Here is a 19,628-nt window from a genome sequence, read left to right on the forward strand (position 1 = left end):
CACGCTGAGCCAAACTGTTTCATATGGTTACCTATATGCAAATCACTGAACTCCTCAGTACTTCGGTTAAAAGCACTATTGCATCAACTATGTCCTGCCATTGGACAATATTTTTTCTGGAGTTTTTTTATTGCATGTAACTAAGTTTCAGTTAAGTTCTGGTGGTGTGCTTTTCTTATTTGATAAATGCTAGGATGGGAAGTGCTTGTATTGTTCGTGTAGGCTTTGTTAAAGCTGATTTGAGGGTGTTTTAAGTTCCCTTTCCAGTGATTCGTAGTGGTGTACGTGTGTGTGAACAGTAGGACTGTGATTCTCCTTTTTGAGAAAGTTGTGGGGAAAGTGAGGTGAACTGTGGCAGGCCCGGTCCCTGAGGTCTTGCTATTCTTTTACTTTTTGAGGACCAGGAGAATAATTGTTATTATTTCTTGCATACATCTGAATCTTTTCTTCTGTAGGAAAACAGTAGGAAATAGGGCTATTAAATAAAAAAGCACTCCAGTCAGTTGCATTCTTATCTTCTGAAGTGTCTCGGTTGACTTAAATCTTCATTAAAATCGGCAAACTTAACATGTGAGTTGCTGGAGGCTCTAACTATGTAAGATTATAAGAACATTTGGAAGATGGTAGAAACAATTTAGGTAGGAAGATGTTTACAGTTTACCATCACTTTGTGGAGCCTTGTCGCAGAAGGTTTGTGACAGATGTTATTGGATCAGTACTGGGTTTTCAGATTTTTCTGGACTGACTTGTTAAGGTCAACTGCTGGCCCTCTGGAATGGGAGAAGAGACTAACAGAACAAACAGCCTGTTATTGGATGGAATATAGCTTTCCAGAAGTACTTCTGCTATTGGAGTAAACAACTTTAAAATTCTGCGTAGCCTAGAGAGCTTTGTAAACTACCTCAAGTTTTATGAATAAAAATCATTGTTGATTGTTATCTCTATCTAGTTTTACTTCTCAGATGTGATTCCCCCCTTGAGACAGCAAGGAATTAACCTAAAATCCATAATATTTTAATGAGCAGAACTTACGATTTCTTGTCTATTTCAAAAAGAAATGGAGGTTTACTTGGACTGTAATTTTGGTAGGATGGTGTTTTTTTGAAGTTTTAATTTGACTTTACACGACTGGTTGGAGGAAGACTTATATTAACAACTTAGGTAAAACACATGCGGAAGGGACTGTTGATCACATGAGGAGTTGCATCGTATTTTTTGAAGTGTTGTTCATGTGAATCTCTTGGTTGTCAGGCAGGACTTGCACAATTTGCAGGATAGCTTACCTGTAAGTGGTAAGTGTAACTTCAGCGGAAGTTGAGCTCGTTATCTTGATTGTTCCCTTGCAGTTCTTTTGATCTCTGAAGTGGAGAGGCTGAGTATTAATACTGGTTGGTTCATGTTAGTCCCATACAGAATTGATCAATGTGCCTTCTATACCTTTAATTCTTTGTCAGGTCTTTATTTTGGTATGTGGTGTGGACTTCTGCGTAGCGTAATCCTTGAGAATGCCATTCTCGTTGGTTATCTTCCAAACCTGGCCCCCAAGTGAACAAACCTACGTAACTCTCTATTGCATAGGGAGCTGGTTAACTTCTAAAATAGATAATAATGTTCTACCTGACTTGGAAAGTCTGAGCTCTGTTTAGTGAAAATATGCAGAGAAGCTTAGTCAGCCCTTTCCAGAATTCCAGCAATAGCTGTAGGCTTTGGGGTTACAGGTAACTTGAAAATAAATACATGTTGTTGAACTCTGAATGGAAAAAAAAGTAGTCTGTCAAGAAATGGCACTTATTCCTTAGGAGTGAAAATTTTTCTTTATGAAAAAACTGATGACAAGATTCCCTAGATGCATGAGGAGTTGTATGACGGCTATTCTGAGTAGCCCCACAAGTTTCAGTTGGGCTGTTGATCCACCAGATGCTAGAACTGTGTTAACTTCTCTTGTGGCATAAGAACGTTTTGGACTTCTGGCACAACCAGGTATACTCTAAACTTTTATACGTGGGCCACCTTTTTCTTTAAAGGAGTCTAGAACTGCTTTCCAAAAAACCAGAAATGCGTTATTCAAAAAAAGCATCTAACTTAACTACGTAGTTAGGATTTTCCAGTTATTGCATACCTTTAAGATTGGATGGTATGGTTCCAAAAGAGACAGTGAAGTAGCTTAACTGCTCACTGCAGCTGAAAGAAGTCTGCTCCCATCGCTAAGCTTAGGCCAGACCTGATGCTCATCAGACTCTTCCAGAAGCCATTTAAACTCACTAATATGGCTATGTTATTGAGTTAAAGCAGCTCACAGAAGAGTCTGACAAGTTCCAGAGCCAGTGTGAGGGATAGATGTGACTGGGAGCAGAGGAGGGAAAGGGAAGAGTAAATGAGCAGGGGCGGGGAGAAAGGAGAGAGAGGCATGATGATTGAGACCTCTTCTTTTCAGTGTAAGCCAGCTATTTAGCTGCCTGTCAAGTTGCAAGCGTACAATTTAGAAACCTGGAAATACGTTCTGTCTCATGCTGTAACATTAACTGTGTCAAATACCCCTTTTCTTAACAGTGCTTTAACATGCCTATAACATAAACGCTGACAGTCTAGCCTTTCAGATAACTGCAAGAGATCAAGGCGGTAATGCACATCAAAAGTTCACAGGATAAAAACAAATCTTAGATTTAGGTCAAGCATTGCTGCCTATGCTTGATTTATGTGAGGTAGGCCAGAGTTTATCCAGACTAACCCCTCTCCAGCCTAGCAGTATCTCTGAAAAGAGCAGGCTGTGCAACAATAATTTACAGAAATCGAGAGATAAGAAATACTTGATGTCTCAGAGTTTGTGTCCTCCTCTCTTCGAATCAGTGTCAGGTCTTCATTCTGCTCTAGCAGATCCTTCTACCATTGAATGCAGCTATATATAACACAGTAAGTGTAGCAGGAGTATAGAGATACATGCTAACCTTCACACTTTAGAATATGATGCAGCTATGGCATGTTCCTTGTCATTCTTCTGTATTTCAGTTTGTCAGGGAATTATGTAGAAGTGTAGAGAATTATGTAGAAGTGTAGGATTGACCACGAGGTTCAATTTAGTGTAGAGACGGTTGCATTTTGGGGTAGTTCTTTTCTATTCCCCAGCGTCATTGTCCTCCAAGCCTTTAAAAAGGCTGTATGTGGACTGCTTTAGGGGGCTTTCAGAATAAAATTTTATGGTTGTTTCTCTGGCTTCTGCATCTCCATGGAGTAGCATTTTCAGGAAAAAGTAGAACTCTTCCAACAACATACGGTGAGTCAGGGACAGGCTGCTAATGGAATTCAGGTTTTGTTTTGTGTTTTCATTTCCAAATAACCCTGATGACAGGCTGCTATTTCACTGCAGCATCCACTGTCTACCCTGACGTTGACTTGTATGGTCCTCAAGGTATTTATGGTATTTGAAGAAAAGGGCTTGTCTTAAACTTCAGCTTTATGGTGTAAGTCTTAATGTTAAGTTGAAAATGGTTTAAAAAGTCATGCCACAGTTGTTATGCTACTAAAGCTGAGAGTCTCTGATGTTGATGCAATTATAGTGGTGTAGTTTATTTTATTCATAGAACTGGAATAAACTATTGCAGTATGATTTTTATTTTGATGTAGAGTTGTCTAGCTTCAGTTGTACTGGGATAGCTAAAGTAAAACATAGTCCAAGACAAGGCCTGAACAGTCAAGTACTCCATCCGACAAGTGAAATTTCCCCAAACACTTGGTGGTTTCCATGGTACCTCTCAGCATTCCTGGGATAAATGCGCTATATGTCAAGTAGAGATTTAGCATGAAGGCAGGTAGCGATGATAAAGCAGAACTAGCTTTCTGTTACTTTATTTAAGATGGTTGAACTTAGTTTTTCTCTCTTGTAAATGTCTTTATTTTATGATTCCCCTTAAGTATGGATGTATGCATAGAAGAAAACAACTTTTTTCAATTTTCCTTTAAATGATACAAATAAGACTGATTAATGGGCAGGTTTTCCTTTTGAGAAAACATGTCTAGTTGAGAGAGTTCAAATTGCTAATGAAATGGAACAGTTATGTGTGGTTGGAGGGGTGCAGTCTCTGTTGCTCTAGTGTCTAAATGGGAGTGACTTACAGGGTTTTCTCTTGATATTCTGGGGAAGGCAATAAGTTATTTCATTATTTCTTCTGAATTCCTATTACTTGCTTTTAACCTTAGTTTGTAACTGGTACTAGGAGTAGGCAAATGAAGCCGCCTTGTTCTTGAAACATCTAGGTAGATTTTTGCTCAGTGAAGCTTCAGTTTATTGACAATCAAGTAAATACACTGTGCCAGTTACCCTTCATTACTGGACTTTTGTAATTTGGGGTATAACTAGGTGTTTGGCCAGGGGAAAAATAAAAGTAGGCTTGACTCCCGTTTGAGGACGGCTATCAGAGCCTATGCTGGTTCCTTAAATTAGGCTTTTTGGATTTTTATCCTCAGCGTGTCATTGTGTTATTGCTTTGTTGCTATGATACAATACTTACTCATGCAATCCGTTGTAGAATGTTAGAAGATGTGAGTTAAGATGTTATGTAACTTACGAATGTTTTTACAGCTGCTGTTCATTATTTGCAGGGTGTAACAATTCATGTCTTCGGTATGGTGCAATTTGTAGTTATCTGAGTGAAATAAGCACTTTACAAGATTTTTATTCAAAAGAAAAGTGGTTAAAATTGCAGAATTAACATTCAGTAGTATGAATTGCTCTTTATGAGGGAGTAGTAATTGCTAGCCTTTTCAAAAGCTCGCTGAAGTTCTTGTGATAAGTTAATAATAGGATCGTAATTGTCAGATGGCAAAAGGGAATGAATACAAATATTCTGATGTTCAAACTTTCAGGGCAGAGTGAGCAGTTAGGATTGCAGTGGAGATGTTTCAGGCCATTTTAGCAATTATTTTTTGCTTATGTGGATACTGAAGAGGTCTAGCAAGTAATTACTGCATATTAAAACCACTGTAGACTGTTCCAGCCACTAAATGGAAGATATTTTGGTAAGAAACTTGAGGAACTGGCATTATCAAAGAGTGGCTGGGTTGTTAGAACTTGCACATTAATGTGAACTTATTTCATCAGACTAATCCTAAAACAGCAAAGAGAAGCGTGGGATCTGTTGGTGTTCAGAGTTAAAACTGAGACTTAAGATCTTCAGTATTGTCTGGCCAATTTCCTTATGATAAAGCAGCAGTAATAATATGAATGCTGGAATGAATGACAGAAGTTAAGAGATGAGGTTGAAAGAGCCTGGCTATAGACAGGTCTGGAAGTTCTTCACTGGGAAAGCATGCCTAGTCCTACTTAAAATTGGATATAAAAATTTTTTCACCAGAGCAAGGTGGTATCCCAACTGACTGATAGATGAGATTATGTTATCTTGCCGGAGTGGTTTAGAACCACCCCGATAGGCAACACAAAACAAAAAGGAAGGGCACTTGGGCTCTCTGAGTTCAGACTACATAGTTATGGCATTAAACCGATTTCTCAGGTAAAACCACATCTGCTTTTATTGGGATCCTGCATCTTTTGAACAGTTATGGTTTGAATAGGTGTATTCTAAAGATATATTACATTTTTGTAATAATCCATCTGTTGTAGATCTAATGTGAAATGCTAATGGAGGAATCTAGTTTATCAGATTTAAGAGAGGCTATACTTTAAAATAGAAATGCCAAGTTAAAACGTTTTTGCTTAATAGATCAAAAAAGTTGGACAACTCTACAAGACTAAGATCATAACACGTTATCTCGACCAAGGCATGAAAATTCAGGATTAATCCTTTTGAAATATTGAAGTTGATTCTTGAGAGAAACAAACGTTCATCACATGGTGTCAAAAGCATGCAAAGTATTTTGCATTGGGGTAAAAAGACAAGGTTTCTTCCAAGCAGACTTTGCAGCTTTTAAGCAGGTTATATAATAAAGTATTAGGGAACGGAATGAGATAAATTGCACGAATGAAAGGTTAGGATGATGCACTGTTTCTGTATATGACTTTTTTAATTAGAGTGAGTTGGTACTTATTGCACATCTACATATTTTACCTAAAGTTAATTCACTTGCTTGTTTTCTATTAAAAAAATTTACTGCCATATATTTATTCAGAATTGAATGCTGGGTCTTTTATTCTAATATACCTAAACAGGCATTTATTTTCATTTGTGACAGTATAGCTTGCTAACTTGCCTGTCATATGAAATGCCATTCCTCGTATTAAAAATGTGATAATAGGTTATGCAAATTCTAGCCAACAGAACAGATTTAGAAACTGCAATTTTATTTCTGTAAACTTAAGTGACTCTCTTTTCCCCTCCATTTATAGATGCCACCTCCAATGAACAGCAAGATCTCTTTTGTCAGAAGTTGCAGCAGTGTTGCGTACTCTTTGACTTCATGGACTCTGTTTCAGACCTGAAAAGCAAAGAAATTAAGAGAGCAACACTGAATGAACTGGTTGAATATGTCTCAACAAATCGTGGAGTGATTGTTGAATCAGCTTATGCTGACATAGTAAAAATGGTAAGTAGAATCTGGAATTCAATGTTCTTGAGTATTCAAGTTTGAATAAAAGAACTAAATCGGTGTACGGTTGTGATAGCATCTAACTCGGCATTGCTGTGGGTAAATCTGCTTATAAAAGGTAGCATTATACATTAATAGTAACTTGGCCTATAGGATTGTTTAGAAAGGCTTGTAAAATAAATAAATACTTTTAAGTCTAATTATTAGCTGGAATGCAATGCATGCAGGGTAATGCAAATTAAAGAACTGGTATGCTGCAGACACTTGCATTCTGGATAAGCTTTGAAGTCATACTCATTCAGAAAATGGAAATAGTTCAGTGCTGCCTGTCTTTGTTTATTTGAGAATGGTAGTGGAATGAGGGGCTGAAGTTCTCTGGAAAAGATGCATGGGATACTACTGTCAACAGAAAGGTTTATCAGTGTAAGACACTGACTCTACTTTGTAAATACTTTACATGGCTTTTTGTCACTGTTTGGGCCTTTGAGCACTGTGCTTGAGTAGCGTAAGTGGTTTGCTCAAGTTGTAAACCACAGGGTGAGTTGTGCTGTACAATTTCTTCAAATGACTTTGAATAAGCACCAAAGTATTTGTGGTTGTTATCTGCTGACTTTCATTGGCTTTTGTTATGCGTTCTCGAATGTTACCTAAGTGATGTTTTATATATACACCTTTATTCCGGGTGCAGGAATCTAACCCAAGGACTTCTTAAACAACTTAGAGAATATTGTTCACACTGACTTGTCTGTAGGAGTTGAAAGGTTAAAAACAATGCGTTTAGGGCTCTTGCATGTAGGCAAAAGGTTCTCTGAAGTTTGATTTGGTATACATGCATACAACTGCTGACGTTAAAATTAGCTGTTGGGTATGTAGGCAGACCAGTTTCAGTCATGTGGCCTGCAGCTCTTTTACAGTGATAGTTTTCTTTATAGTGGAATCTGATGTTGTTGTGAGCAGCTGATAGGGAAGCTCTTATCTTTGCTATCAATAAGTGTGGAATTTTAACGTTACACCGAAAGGCTAGGGTTATTGGAAAACCTTTAATTATTTATTGTGGCTGCTTCACCAGCCACTTGTAACAAGCTTTACAAAAAATCTAGGGCACACTCTGTTTTTAAAAGGAGCTGTGTGTTTTGTTGTGAGTGTCCCTTACTCAGAAACAGAAAGGACAGAGTGCATCCACCTATTCCTTGTTTGGTTGGGGGTTTTGGGTTGTTTGTTTTGTTTTGTTTGTTTGTTTTTTCCTTCCCCACCTCCACTGCTGGTGGCAGCATGCCTGAATCCTTGCAAGTCGTCTCTTACTCTGTGTCCTCTGCAGCCTCTTTTTGGAAAGAGTATATTATCATACTTCTTGAAGGGAGAAGAGGTCTTCTTTTATGTTGAAGTTACTTCCCCTTGTTGGAGCTAAGGTGTTGTGCTGTTCTTTTGAGGTGACTGTTGTGCAAGCGATGAGGCTCTGCGGATGCTTTTTTTTTTTTTTTTTTTTCTCCATCAGATTTCCATCTCCTTTACTCCCCTAAAATAACAGAAAGCTAAGAAGGCCTTAAATGCTCAGTGAGAGCTTTTTCAGAGCTTGAGACAAAAGATCTCTCCAAGCCTGAATAGTATTTCTAGTCTCCCTGGCAACTGGCAGCAGACAAGATCTTTGCTCTGAATTGGGACTAAGTACCAGCCTTCAGGAAGTGCTCTGGATGGTTCTCTCCCTCCAAACAACCTGTGTCAGACTTGAGGATTTTCTTTGTAGCAAAACCTCCATGAGACTTAAGTGTTTGTGGGGGGGTTTTTTTGGCCTTTTTTTTCCTTAATTGTTGCTACGTTAAAAGAAAAAGCATGTCAGTTTTCTGCAGAGTTTGAAAGATAGCGTATTGGAGGGGGAAAAAAGAAAAATCAACTTTAGTGAAACTGAACTCCCCTTTGACTTGTAGTCAAAGTTGAACAGGTTACATGGAAGTTCCCTTACAAAAGCCAGAGCAGAATCAGCGGCAGAAACGGAGCTAATTTCTTTCCAAAGCCCCTTGTCTTTCCCTAGGCCTGGGACCCCTTTCCTTCAGCTTGCAGAGGAAGGAGCACATTTTCATTGGCGTCGCCTGAGTCTTGGGGAGGCAAAGTCAACAATCCCTTACAGATACCAAGAGGAAAAATATTGTTGCTCCTGACCAGTGCATAGGCAAGGTCTGTGCAGGTGAGGTCTCTTAGCATTCCTTCCCTTCACATGGTCTCTGTAACCATGACAGCTGCTGAGCTGATACTGTACAATCATGTCTAGTGTAATTGTCCCTACTTTGCTTGGATCCTACTTTACTTGGATTGCAAGTAGGAAGCACTGGTTGAAATGATAAAAGTACCTTTCCAGGCACCAAGGATGGAACAAGGTCGTAAAGAATACCTTTTCATTTAGGAGATGTGCAGGATACATGTTGTAGGCTGTGTTGTTGTTGTTGTTGTTTTGTTTTTTGTTTGTCCCAAGCAACTTGATTGTCCTATAATTCTTTTGTCAAAATATTTCAGCTAGGAAGTAGGGAGGAGTTTTGCTTACAAATAGTTTTTGAAGGGATAGCACCACGGTCCATGCACCTCCTCTCTAGGTCATCTAAAATTAGTATCTATTCAGTGTGTAAATTCTCAATTGGAAGTTCTCTGAGGCTAACAGTAAATTAGGGTTTGGCATTACGAATATTTACTTTTATAAAAACTGCCTGGGAAGTTAGGAAGCTTTAGCCTTTATCAGGTTTGAGAGCATAACAAATGTTCCTCCAGTATACCTTACTTGTCCATCTCCTTGTGCTGCCAACCTCCTCTAATTTCCAACCATCATATAAGATCCAATGTAAATGATTTTCTTAGCAGTTTGCACAAGCTGTGGAATTCTGAACTTCGAAAGACTTATCCGCAGGTGTCCATATCTGCATACTAAGAAATTGGAATTGAATCTGGTATCTCTCCAAATGTTTAGTTCCTTCAAAAGTGTACAAATTAGGAGCAATTCTCTCTTTAAAATGAAACAAAACCTCCCCTAAAGATGTACATCAATATGCTAACTGCTTTTCCAATGGTTCAGCCTAGAAATTGCGCATTTTAAGAAGTTACTTTCTCCAAACTTTGAGGTTTAGAAAACTAATGCTGGGTTACTTTGTAAAACTGTGCAGTTATAAAAGCCTTTTATGACTTGTATTTTTTAAATCACTGTTCTGAGGCAAGATCCCACTTATAAATGAAAAGGGATGTTTTAAACAGTAGGAGAGGCTATTGCAAAAGAATTAGCCTGTAGAACAATAGTGGGGTTTTTAACCCCCCAAAAATTTTCAAAAAATGCTGTTAGCCAGATGTTACTAGAAGCAGATGAGACAGGGAGTAAAATTATTTCAAACATAATGAAGTAATTGAACCAATTCTTCAGGGAGACTGGCTAATACAAAAAAATGGTATACAGTTTGTTCCAAATTTCAGATTCCTAAGGAGGCAGATGGTGCTAGTGGAAGTACTGAATACCCTGAAAAATCATAAGGCTAGCTTCCTAAAGCTCTGGCAGAGGGCTGGTGTTCATTTTTGGCTACGGAAGTATGCTCAGTAGTTAGTACCTTTGTTTTGGACTTGAAATTTTTACATCCCGGAGGAAAACTTGTTCGATTAGGTTCTGTGCTAAAGAGTTGACTAGTTCAGTAGGATGTATCTAGAAATAAAAGGACACATTTTCAGGAAATACTAGCAGAAGACACAAAAGCGGAGGTAGGGGGCCCCTAGGGAAGTCTCAGTAGGGGACTAATTTGAATCCTGGTGTTTATCATGGATGTTTTTATTGCTTAACTAGTAAGTATAAATATTATCAAGGAACAGATCTGTGATTGTAACCTTGGCTTTCAGATTTGATTAAAAGCCAGAATCTCTTCAACTCCTCCCTCTGCCCTTTTCTCTGGCACCCCCAGCTAATTTTACTTGCACTCCAGAATCCCACATCCCTTATCTTCACAAAGTTAAACAACCACCTTTCCCTTATCTTCACAACATTACTCTAGCACCCTTTCATACAGAGGTCGGCCTTCTGTAGAGCATCAGTGTCTGCAGCTTTAGAACTTCGATAACTGACAGGAGACAGTGAGAGCCCAAATGAAGGGCATAGGAGGAAATGAGAAGTCAGTCAGTTTATCCAATGTCTTTTTATCTTGGTTAATGAAGCAGTTGATGCTTTTATGCAGAGCTGGCTGGGTGACTTAAGGATCTTTAAGTCCCCTTGCAAGATCCTTCAGGCACCTGGGAGAGTCCATGGATGTCATGCAGCAGCATTTGCTGCAGACTATCAGGCGTTTGGTTGTGTTTAGTAGGCTTGGGTGGTTAGCAGCTATTTGGAACAGACTTGATCTAAAAGACTAAGGAATTTGAAAGTTGAATAGAAAAATGGGGCTAAACCAGTCTTTGCAAGGAATACAAAGAAATTTTTACAAGGAATGCAAAATATGAAATTAAGTTAATGTTCTCTGCTGGATTTTATATCTATTTAACATCAACACATAGCATAGCAGGTGACATCTGGCAGATGAGAGGGCACTTTATTTTGGCATCCGAAAGACCGATCTTCTCTCCAGACTTGTTTCTTCAGGGATTTTCCAAGTGTATGCCTCTTAACTTACCCTGTTGAAGTTGTTGTTAAAGTAACTTGGTAGCCATTTTTGTTAATTTTTCTAAGTTGCTCTGTCATAGAACTAAAGCTTACAAGTGCTATGTAAAGTTATTTTTGACTTCCCAAAACCTTGAAACATCTTGAGATTTTGGAACGTGAAAAATTATGCACTTCAGTTCTTTCTTAAAAGTGAAGAACATTTTGAAATTAAGGAAAATGAAGAGCTGTAAAAACAGGTATGTTTAGAGGATTGTCTCTCTTACGTTTGAAGAGAGCTCTGTTTAGAGCATAAAATACCAAATACAATATGACTAATTATATAAAACCTCAGCTCTTGGAGTCGTAGAGTTAAAAGAACACTTCAGTCTCCTTAATAAAAACTAATTTTTCATCTTCATGGTTTCAGAGGAAAAATCTTAAACATGACCCATGTCTGTCTAAAAATTCATAAGTTAGCAAAAAAAAATTGTTTTCTTGTTGTTTTCATGGGCCTGATTCAGTCCTCTCAGTGTTTGGATTTAGCAGTTTTGGAAAACTGAAGAATAAAAGGCAAAACAATTTTAAAGCTGGTTTGGCTTCCTTTATCTAAGTATAAGATACTTACTTATTTTACTGTGGGCTGTGGAAGCTTAACAAGTGACACAGACTTTTTTTTTTTTTTTCTTTTGCAGATTAGTTCTAATATTTTCAGAACACTTCCACCTAGCGATAACCCAGATTTTGATCCAGAAGAAGATGAACCAACTCTTGAAGCCTCATGGCCCCACATACAGGTATGCGATTCCTTTATTTTCAAGTGTTCTTGTAAGGCAGGAACTGTGAATGGATATCTGAGCACTTTGGTGCCATTCGTGAACATCAAAATTACTTTCTATATGAGTACATTTGAGTGCCTATGTATGAGAAAAACAAAACTGGTGCTCTTTTGTATGTATAAGTGTGGTAGAATATAACTCTTCTCTGAATTGCTTGAGCACTTTCTTCCTTTTTTCCTTTTTTCTTTGAATGAAGTGTTTGAATTGTTAAAATCAAATCTATAAAAAATTTTGATATATGTAGGTCTTATAAAGTATGTGGATATTTTAGGTAATTATGTTCAAGATGCACGTTTTCTGCACTTCAGTGTTCTGTTTTCTGTAAAATATAAATGGAGGTTAATCACTTACTTTCTCACGACAGCAGTGAAAATGGAGCAATAGCTTTTATTTGTCTTTTGAGCAAGAAATAGATCTCCTCATTCCTCTCTTCCCACCCCCTTCCCTCCCTCCCTGCAAAAACTTTACAATATAGGCGTTGTTTGGTAACAGTTGGTTAGTTATTCCATTGTTGCACTCCTGTACCAATCTCGTGATTTTTTTTATAGCATTGTTGTATCAGTCGCATGATTGACTTGCACTAATGCTGAACTTTTTTGAATTAACTGTTAAAAGTTGAATAAACCAAAATCACTTATCATCCCTAGGTCGTATCACAGGTAATTCCTTGCTGAATCTGCAAAAGTAGTATCTGTTACATATAACTTGTTACAGAGCAACTCTTACCAGTGAATAGAAGATTAATAGCTACTGCATATCTGCATATCATCTCCTCTCTTCTCTTTAGGGCCTCAAAACACTACTCTGTGGCTATGATTTTATAGCTCTAATATAACAGAGAACACCTGTATTAAAAATGCGACTTCTAATATTGGCTACAAAGTATGTTTTCAGGACACTGTTTGAGACTTAAACCAGTAAGAAAAAAGTTACTGCAGAGAGCAACTCTGCAGGCTAAAAACTGCAGTAATTATCTCACTCAAACAAAGAATCTGTGGCTGATATATAATTTGTAGAATAAATGGCTATAACTGAAACAGATGGCTTGATTTAGCAGAAGGCAGGAGACACTCATATGCCTCTTAAAGTCAGTAGAGGCATCATCTGCCTTCAGAGTACCCCTGTCTCAGGAGTAACATTTGTAAATGATAGCTCAGTTCACTTTAGGTCGTAAGTAAATATAGTTCTCTCTATAGCAAAAGAGTTGTGGTTCCTCTGAACATCTCAGTTTGTGCTTTAGGCTTGTCTAAGAGAAACTGAATGAAGTGTGTATTCTGTAGTACTATTTGGGATTTTATTTTCAGCTTTTTACTTTGTCTTTTTCTAAATGAGTTGTGGTCAGGCTGTCTGGCTGTTCGCCACAGATTTTCCTCTGCTGCACCAGTTGCTTGTGCTGCCTTTGGGTTAGATGTGCTCATTGCACCGTAATGGAAACAGTTTGTGTTTGCTTCCCCTTTCTTTTGCAGTTCATGTGTCCACTATTGGATGGTAGCAGACTGAGTTTGGTAACGAATTAATTTGCATCCAGGAGCACAGCTTTGTGCTCTTTAGTATCTAGACCAGGGTGAGAATGTAGCAAACTGCTGGAAGTATCAAATTGCGTGTGTCGGGGGGGGGGGGGGGGGGGGGGGGGAAGGGGCACCCTCATTCCCTCCAAATCGAAACTCATTATTACTTTTGGTATAGTGTGAAGACCTGCTTGTGGGTGGGTGACTGTTGTTGTGGGGTTGGCTGGTTTGTTTGTTTTTTCCCTGGCTGTCAGCTTGTACTGTTTGTGGCGGTTCTATTACAAACAAAATTCAGGACTCGGTCCCATGCTGCTAGTCGCATAATCAGTTTTCCAGGAGGGAAAGGCGAATAACTGAACCTCCACACCTCTGTTTTGTTGAATCTGTTGGTATTTCCCTATAAAATAAAATGATAGATAATGGATTACTAAGTTACCAGCCTCTATAGCTACTGCAAAAGATGTAGGCCTTCAGTAAAATGAGTGTTACATGTAAGACAGCTTTAAAGCAATACTCAAGATGGTTCTTAACAACCGAACTGGTTTGAACAGGTTGGCATTAAAGCCACTGTGTATTTCTGAGCTTAAGGAGTAGATGATGGAATTGTTGGCCTAAACACAATTATGATATTCCAGTGGTCTCTACAAGAAAGAAGGCTGAATCACAAAAGGAGCAGGAGTGGCCTGTGGTATCTCTCTGACCCGAGCAGACCAGTTCTCAAAACTGAAACTATTAAATCCGACAGTTCTCTTCCCTAAGAGATTTGGTATTTCTACTGGTAATGCTTCAGCTAAACTGAGGAAAGTTGAGCAAACCTATCTATCTGGGGGTGGGGAGGGGTGGGGGATGTTGTTTTGTTTGTTGGATTTTTCTTTTTTCTTTTTATTTTTTGGCAGAAGCAGCCAAGGGTCTGCTGTGGCTAGAGTCCGTTCTTACCCCTAGTTGATTATGCTTCTGAGTTCATAAACGTTAGCATACAGGAGAAGGGAGAGACTGACTATACAGGAACGGCCATCACAGCTTGCTTCCTGAAGTGCCTTGGATAAAGTTTCATGCATTTCCCAAGGATTTCCAAAGTTATTTGAGACCTTTAATGAGCTGTGTGTGTTCTAGGAGCAGTGAAACTATCAGGAAATCCAGAAGGTAGAAGATTCTGTAAACGTTAGAACTTTATAAATATTTCTTCAGTATGCAGAACTTTCCTGTGATGCAGCCCAGAAACTAGATGGATTTTTGAGTGCTCCCCCTGCCCCTTCTGAAAACTCCTTTCTTTAAGAACACTAGCAACATTCTTGGTTCTGGAATTGCATGTGGTTGTATGAAGTATTCACATGGTAACTGCCACGCATTTGGCCTGTATTAGAAATGAGACGTGTAACTGATTATATTTTGTTACCATGTATTGAGAATTGTGTGTTATTGCTGACTTCTTTTATAAATGAGACGCATCTATTCTAAGACCTTGTTTTCCATTCTAATTTAATCCTAACCTTAATCTTGAACCATTTATATGCATACGTTGTTACAGCATTATGCTTTAGCTTAGTTCTTTTGCTTGATGTTTGTCCTGGTCCCGCTACCTATTTATAAAGGAGTCATAATTGTTGCCTTCCACCTACTTCAGGAGAAACAACACATGCTATTTTAGTTTTCCCTCATAAAAGGTGCTCTGTCCCATGATAATTGTAGTGGTTCCTTCTCTGTATCTTTGCAGGTTTTAATATCTGTCTGAAACGTGTAGGCCTGTGCATCTCTTATCTTCACTGTCAGTATCTTCCTGGTTATATCCCAGGGTTTCATTTGTTGTTTTTATGGCTTCATTGTGTAGATAGATCTTAGTCGTCCTGCGGTTGACCAGTATTAAGGGCCTGTTCCTTTCCCTAGCTTAGAAGCTTGCTAGTGCTTAGCCAAGCTTTTTCTTGGGTCTCTATCTGTCACTTTGCGGTCACTGAGTTTTGTCCTATGTCTGTTACTCTTGACCTTTGGAATCTTGTCCTTTCTTCCTGATGACCTGATACTCTATTGGTAGCTTCCGTTATTGTGGTGTCATTCAAGCAGCTAACAAATGGCTATCCTTTGCCAAGGTCATTGATAGAAATATTTAATGAGATTTAATTCCAAAATTAATCCCTATGAAGCTGTGCTTATAACCGCCCTTCAGCCTTGTGTTTCCTATTTCAATACAAACCACTGGTGAATTTGTATAATTTTTAGCTTGAGAAAATTCAGTAGCCATGGTTGATCTGTTTCTAAGGCAGAGAATGGAGTACGGGAATATTTAAAATCTCATTAGATTGGCTATTATCGAGCTTTAAAAAAAAAACAAAACTGTCCTACATAGTCTATTATGCAACTGCATGCTATTACATTTATGCACAAGAAGACAAATTTCCTACAACTTGCAACTTCAACGTTCCTTTAATGCAGTTCTGTTGTATGAAATCTGTAACCTTTCGAACTCCATTTAAATTGCTGATGCAAAAAGCTATTGTTAGTCTTGATCAGAGGGAAAAGAAAGAGTAAAGAGGGTCCTCCTTGTGTTTTTGAGGTCTGCTCTACGGATGCAGCATAGCCTCCTTGAGGCTATGCATGAGCTACTGCAATCTCAAATTCTAGATAAAAAGTACTTTCTGTCAAGCATTTCCTCAACTAAACTTCGTAATTATAATTCTGAACTACTTAGGTATTGGTTCTGAGAGAGTTTAAGCACTCTTAGTGGTAATAGTTGAAATACATGCCTGTGAATATGACCCCTGCTCTGTGTGTGTGTTTTTTTTTTTTTAAAGTTTAGTCAGTGATGTCTGCGTGTACCTAAATTGCAGTTTAGTATTATCATTCATCAATCGTTTAACTAACTAACAAGCAATAAGATCAAAGAAATAAGCACTGAGAAGATAAGCAGCGAGCCTGAGTGTTTCTAAATTTAATTTTTTTTCCCCCTCTCAATTCTGTCTTAGTTAAAAGAGGCCTTACATCTTCATATTTTATTAATTGAGAGCGCTGTGGGTGTCTCCCCTCCCTCTCCCCGTTGTTACTGAAGCACAGAATTTTGTGCCTCAGACTTTTGAGGAACCCAAAAACAGGGGACTTGTGCTTCATGCCTCTTGGCCAATTCAGGCCCTCACTATCCTTCTCTTCTCCTGTCTTTTCACCTGTGCGCCTTGTGGGGTCCTGTTGAGTGAGGACTTGAACTCAATAGTAATAATGCACTACAAAATATAAAGGATGTTGAGTATAAATATGTAGGGGGTCCTGTTGTTTGAATTAAGTATCTAGGATATAGAAACCTAATGGTGTGTCAAACCCTAAATCTGTGTGTATTTATTCAGCTTTCTAATATGACCTTTGATTTTTTTTTTTTTTTTTCTACAGCTTACAGTTGAAACCCAACTTCAGGAACACTTCAGTTAGCAGACTTTTCTTAATCTGTTTTTAAGGAATTTTGTAATGTTACAGTACTTAATTTTACCCTTGGTGTTGTTAAAAGCATTTAGTAACTTGTTCCTATGGAATAAATTCTTAATATAGGAAAAAAAAGTGGGGGAAAAATATATATAAAAATAAAATACATAACTTTCACTTGGTTTGTCTAATAGTGATATTTTCGGTAGTTTATTTATTAAGCTTTGATTTTGGGGAATTAAAATAATCTTGATACTTACTGTAGTTCTTTTAGTAAATTCCACTGAAGACCATAATTAACAGTAATGTGTTAAGTCTCAGTTCTGGAGGCATGGCACGTGTGCCTTTTAAGCATGTGCAAAGTCAGTGGGACTATTTTTCGTGTATGTAGGGGCTTTTTGTTGTTTTAAGATCTGTATTATGGTGTACTTTTTAACTTCTTCATATTTTTCATTTCAATGTTTGTAGTTGGTGTATGAATTTTTCCTGAGGTTTTTAGAGAGTCCGGATTTTCAGCCGAGCATTGCAAAGCGATACATTGACCAGAAATTTGTACAGCAGGTAAGTAGCTTCCACATCCACCCCCCCCCCCGATATAGAGATTGCCTCTCAAACTGAAGCTGTCTGATGAATATATAGTGAAGGAGATATTAAAGCTTTCACTTTGACAAGGGTTAAATTTTAATTGTTCCTATGATGCTTTCTGCAAAGCATTATATAAACAGGACACCATACTACACAGATAATTTGTAAGTTTAGAAACACTTTGCAAAGCATAGAGGTTGATATCTGAGAATAGTGTGAAATGCTTGAATTTGAAAGAAGTCATGTGTTTTTAAATGATTTGTAACTCTTACTTGCAGTGTAATCAACAGTGTGCTGATTAAATTGTTTTAGTGGTTTTATGGTTTTTTTCCCCCTCCCCCTGTGTAGAAACTTATCGTTGTAAAACTTACAGCAAAATTGATTTTTGTTCTGTGAAAAGCTAACTTTTTAATACATGTTCTAGCATCTGCTAAGTTGTTACTACATAGTGTCATTCCCTTTACTATCATGTGTTATACGTAGAAGAAAAATTAGGTAAGAAAATACATAGGAAAACTGAGGAAAAATTATGCTTCACTGTACATGTAACTGAGCAAGAAAATGAACTGAGATTTTTTTTTTTATTAAATATAACTTATCAGGGAAATAGGCTCTATGTTTTGAGTACCGTTAACAATTTATTATCCTTTGAAGTACGATAGCTTGAAATTTTAGGCCGTAAAGATTGATTTGTGTTTTCTACTTTTGTTAGAGTTTAGCCAAGACTGGTAGGTATCATTTGACTAACCGTCTTAAACTAATGTGAGTCAGTTTTTGTGAAGAAAGAAGATAAACTTTTAGAAAATAAAGACTGTAACCGCTCTGCTTTCACTTCAGTTTAGGGGCTCTGTTGCTGTTCACTGTTCTGCACCTTGCTTCCCTTTCTGTGGAAATCCTAAACGTGAGGGAGGTGAATAGGAAGAAGAATATGCTGTGGGTCATATTGACTGGAAAATCTACAGGAAGTTAGGGCAAGAAGGAACTGCAAGTTTGGGATAGCAATGTTTTGTGGTTCCAAAAAGATCTGAATTGGTTTGAGGCAGGTGCAACTTTCTCATCAGCAGGCAAACAGGGACTTCGAAGCACTTGCCTTTTGGTCGGGAGCAGCATTGCACTGAGGAAGGGATAAGGGAGAGGTACCAGGACCTAGTGTAGACGTAGTAGAAACTCATTTTTCTGGACATTCCAAATCAAAATAAATGAGTTAGCAGAATGTTAACATTTTATCTTTGATACCATAATAATTTTTGTCCAAGGTTATTTTAGTGGGTATTTTCCCATATCAAAATAACTGTTTTCAAGGAAAATGTCAGTATCTGAAGAGTGGTGGCAGGCCGTCACAGTGCAGTAACATAAAGAAGAAACCTGTATGAATATTTTCCCTCCCCACCTTCAGAGACTGCTTGTTTAGCTTTCCTGTTCTTGTTAATAGGTGTTCCCTTCCTTTCTGTCTTGTTTGACTTTCCCACAAAATCCAGGCCTGAAGCTGCTGCTGAACAACTGGCCATGAGTAGCAGATTTACTAGTTGGTCCTGGTTCTCTTAGAAGCCATCTTCCAGAGTTTTAGTTCCTGAAGTTTGACTTGATCTTTCTTGAGAGCCCAAGAAAGGCAATGCAACAAGGAGCTATACAGAAAAATGTGGAGTAGTGATCCTGAGAGAGATCACCTAAATAGAAAAATGAAATGAGCCTGAGCAAAGTTCCTGAACAGCTGTTTCCCCTGCCTTATGTTGCTTGGTATAGACATTCGTAAGTTTGCAGGCCTGGATTGAGCAGGAGATAATAGTGACTGCTTGAGCTAAGTTATTAACTTATTTAGCACAGTTAGCATCTCTGAATTTGCTCTTAGTTGGACATACAGGAAGCAATAACTTAAAATAATGATCTATAATGGGATTGGAATGTCTTTCGATCTCTTCAAGCGAGTATGCTCTTCTCTGTATCCTCGCAAAACTCTCTAAGAGGAAAAAAATGCATGGACTATCTTGCTGCCTTATTGGGGCATTTAGTCTCTATTAGCAGGGAACCAGAATTTGTCATTTTCATAGCTTATGCTTGATTTTGATGAACCCTCATATTAAATCATCAATTCTGAAATCTCTTGTATCCAAACAAAAGCAAATGTGTTCATCACCCGGAATAGATAAGTGGAAAATGGCAGGGGAG

The 19,628-nt window shown here is 38.1% G+C and overlaps 1 protein-coding gene across 1 annotated transcript in view; it reads left to right on the forward strand.

Annotated features, from left to right (window-relative positions):
* Window positions 1–19,628, forward strand: part of PPP2R5A (protein phosphatase 2 regulatory subunit B'alpha) — a 45,494-nt gene that overhangs the window by 10,906 nt on the left and 14,960 nt on the right. The window contains exons 2-4 of the mRNA XM_068939789.1: window positions 6,338–6,534; window positions 11,824–11,925; window positions 17,346–17,438. Of these exons, the coding sequence (XP_068795890.1) occupies window positions 6,338–6,534; window positions 11,824–11,925; window positions 17,346–17,438 (392 nt within the window). The remainder of the gene's footprint in view (window positions 1–6,337; window positions 6,535–11,823; window positions 11,926–17,345; window positions 17,439–19,628) is intronic.

The sequence above is a fragment of the Struthio camelus genome, chromosome 3 (assembly GCF_040807025.1).
Source record: "Struthio camelus isolate bStrCam1 chromosome 3, bStrCam1.hap1, whole genome shotgun sequence".
Classification (NCBI taxonomy): domain Eukaryota; kingdom Metazoa; phylum Chordata; class Aves; order Struthioniformes; family Struthionidae; genus Struthio; species Struthio camelus.